Here is a 2,995-nt window from a genome sequence, read left to right as displayed (position 1 = left end):
CTACACAATATTTCACATCCTGGTATAACAGCAACATTGAAGCTTATTTCAGCTCGTTTCGTTTGACCGAACGTGCGTCGAGACATAGCTAATTGGACTCGTACCTGTGTCTATTGTCAAAGATCCAATGTACATAACTATATTCGTGTACCGTTCGGTACTTTCTCCACTCCAGATGCACGATTCCAGCACATACATATTGATATAGTAGGACCTTAGCCTGCGAGTTAGGGCTACACGTTTTTATTAACCTGTATTGATCGTTTTTCCCGCCGGCCAGAAGTCATTCCCCTCATAGACATCTCTTCTCTAACTGTGGCACAAGCTTTAGTCACAGGATGGATCTCTCGTTTCGGAACACCTGTAAAAATAACAACAGATCGTGGACATCAATTTGAAGCTAAGCTTTTATAAGAACTAACCAAGATTTTAGGAAGTATACGCATCCATTCCACCAGTTACCCACCACCTTCGAACGGTATGATCAAAAGATTTCATCGACAGCTTAAAGCTGCGTTGTCTGCTTCTGCTGATTCATCTCGATGGATTGAATTTCTTCCTATTGTCCTCTCGGGACTCCGCTCTTCTATCAAAGAAGATATTGGATATTCTCCTGCAGAATTACTTTATCGTTTTTCCTTGACGCTGCCTGGTCAGATGATTGTTCTTGCAAACACGCAAGAGATCGACACTACAAATTTCGTTGAATGTTTGCGTGATTATATGTCAAAGTTACCACATATGAACATCAGAAAACAAGACATTAAAACATATTTGCCTAAGGACTATTCTTCCTGGACTCATGCTTTTGTTCGCAACGATGCCGTTAAACATCCGTTAGCAGCACCGTATTCAGGAGCCTTTCGTGTGCTTTCTTGTACAGATGAAGTTTTCACCTTAGACCTTAACGGTCGTAAAGACACTATTTCTGTTGATAGACTAAAAGGGGCTCACATTGAAAACACTATTTTCAACCCCACTACAGACAACACACATACAGCATTACAAATGGGCCCTTTACACACTTCACAAACTCTGACTACTAAAAGCGGTAGACGCGTGCATTGGCCCAAGAATTTAACAAACATTTATTACATTTGAACTGTGATATTATTTCTATAGTTTGACATTTTATGATGTATACATTTTTGTTATTTTCGTTATTGTATAACGCTACCTCTGCCTAGGGGTGTGTAGTGGTCTATGTAGCTGAAGAGTCAAATGATCTCCCTTGCAAAAAGGATTATAGAGTAACCTCCCTTTACTAATTTCTCGAAGCATCTGTGTTATGAGACGTGATTCTTAATTATTCAAGAAGCTTAGCATTTCTCTTGGAAGTTTCTAGAATGTCTAGCGTTCCATTAATAAAAACAGCTTGTTAACTCTGCTCTTCGCTTCTTAGTCAATTAGACTTAGAGCCATTCACGTCATTGCTATGTCCGACTATTTCTCTACGCCACATGACTGAAAGCCACCCCTTGCTGTTATTTCTATATTTCCTATCTCTGAACTTTCTTGCATAGATTACTTCATTCAACTAGATTCTACATTTTGATTAAGTATCATCATCGACTAGTAAATAAAGTATATTTTTATATAGTAAATATATAGTTCTTGAATTTATTCTTCATCTTTATATGAACTCTTGTAATAATATACACGCAGCCACATCAACACCTGGTACTGAATATATATTCCTACTACTACACACACACACGCACGCACACACACACACACACACACACACACACACACACACACACACACACACACACACACACACACACACACACACACACACACACGTATATGAGACGGGCTTTCACTCATTTTCCACCTATCAAAGTCACTTACAAGGCATTGGTCGGCCGGGAGCTAGTTCAAGACACTTATCCAAGGTGCTGCGCAAGAAGCCTGAACACGAAACCACAGAGTTGCAAAGCGAGCTTCTTAACCAGACAGCCATACATGTTCCTGTAAAAACAAAATTGTTTCTTTAGCTACAAATCTTCTCTGGTCAAGCAAACCTTTGACCAAAACGTTGCAACGGACACAATCCAGTTACATTTTTCTTTTTTTTACCATCGAGTACTTTCTAATTTAGAATGTAATGTGAGGGAGGTTCGGTTGTTCTTTCTAGAAGGCTAAGTAACTTTCGTTGGCTTATCAGAAGACTTTGTCTTAAGCAAACGTTACAGAAATTTGACTGCTATTACTAATAAAACAAGTAACTGTATAGAGGCCTTCTTCTCCTGTTCCTAATAATACGTACATGTCGCTGCTTAGTCCCTGTCAGTTCTGATTAAACCTATCTGTAATGAAAGCGTCCCAGCCATGGCTATCTCATCATATTTTCCGAAAATGTATCCAACATTACGTTATCCAATTCAGGTGAAGTTGATAAGAAATGGTCGGAAGCTGGAATTTATATCCATTTCTGACTGGATCACCATTGACCTTCGTCTATTTAAGGGTATTTAAGGGTAGATACATTATTGGAAGGGTCATCAGAGCATCGGAAGCTACAGTTTTTGTAACGATACTATACGCTTTGTGTTCAAACGTCACTGAAGTCAACTTTGATCTTCCATTGTTTTAGGATCGATAAGTAAAGTACGAATTCAAGGTGGCTTATAGACATTGGATAATGACCGAAAGAGTACGATCGCAAATACAAATGGCCGAAATAGGATCTCTCCGAAGGGTCTCTGGAGTAACGTTACTCAACAAAGTGCATAGCAAAGAGATCAGCAAGTCTCTCCTGGTCGAGTCGCTAGTTGTTGTCATCAGTACGTTATGGGTTTATAGTGATAAATGCTTGTACAACACGAGAACCATTCTCTGAGTCTCTGTAGTTAGTACCCAGTGACAAGCCGAAGCCTACTGTCTCACGCGATTAGTAGTCGTCTGGCTTTGGCGCGTCACTAGGTACTAGTTACAGAGACCCAGAGAATGGTACTCATGGTGTACAAACGTTTATCCCGCTAATCCAATG

The 2,995-nt window shown here is 39.8% G+C and overlaps 1 protein-coding gene across 1 annotated transcript; it reads left to right on the top strand.

The window, feature by feature from the left end:
- Positions 1 to 480: 480 nt before the first annotated feature.
- LOC106874016 (uncharacterized) lies at positions 481 to 1,101 on the top strand. Its single transcript, XM_014921575.2, has one exon. It carries the CDS (start codon positions 481 to 483, stop codon positions 1,099 to 1,101), a length of 621 nt encoding a protein of 206 aa, XP_014777061.2.
- The last annotated feature ends 1,894 nt before the right edge of the window (positions 1,102 to 2,995 follow it).

The sequence above is a fragment of the Octopus bimaculoides genome, chromosome 4 (genome assembly GCF_046866305.1).
Source record: "Octopus bimaculoides isolate indiv1 chromosome 4, ASM4686630v1, whole genome shotgun sequence".
NCBI classification, from domain to species: domain Eukaryota; kingdom Metazoa; phylum Mollusca; class Cephalopoda; order Octopoda; family Octopodidae; genus Octopus; species Octopus bimaculoides.
The sequence above is the reverse complement of the archived record's forward strand: the minus strand, read 5'-3'. Positions and strand labels throughout refer to the sequence as shown.

Excerpts from the sequence above, each read along its gene's own strand:
- LOC106874016 (XM_014921575.2), top strand. The coding sequence starts at position 481 with ATGATCAAAAGATTTCATCGACAGCTTAAAGCTGCGTTGTCTGCTTCT.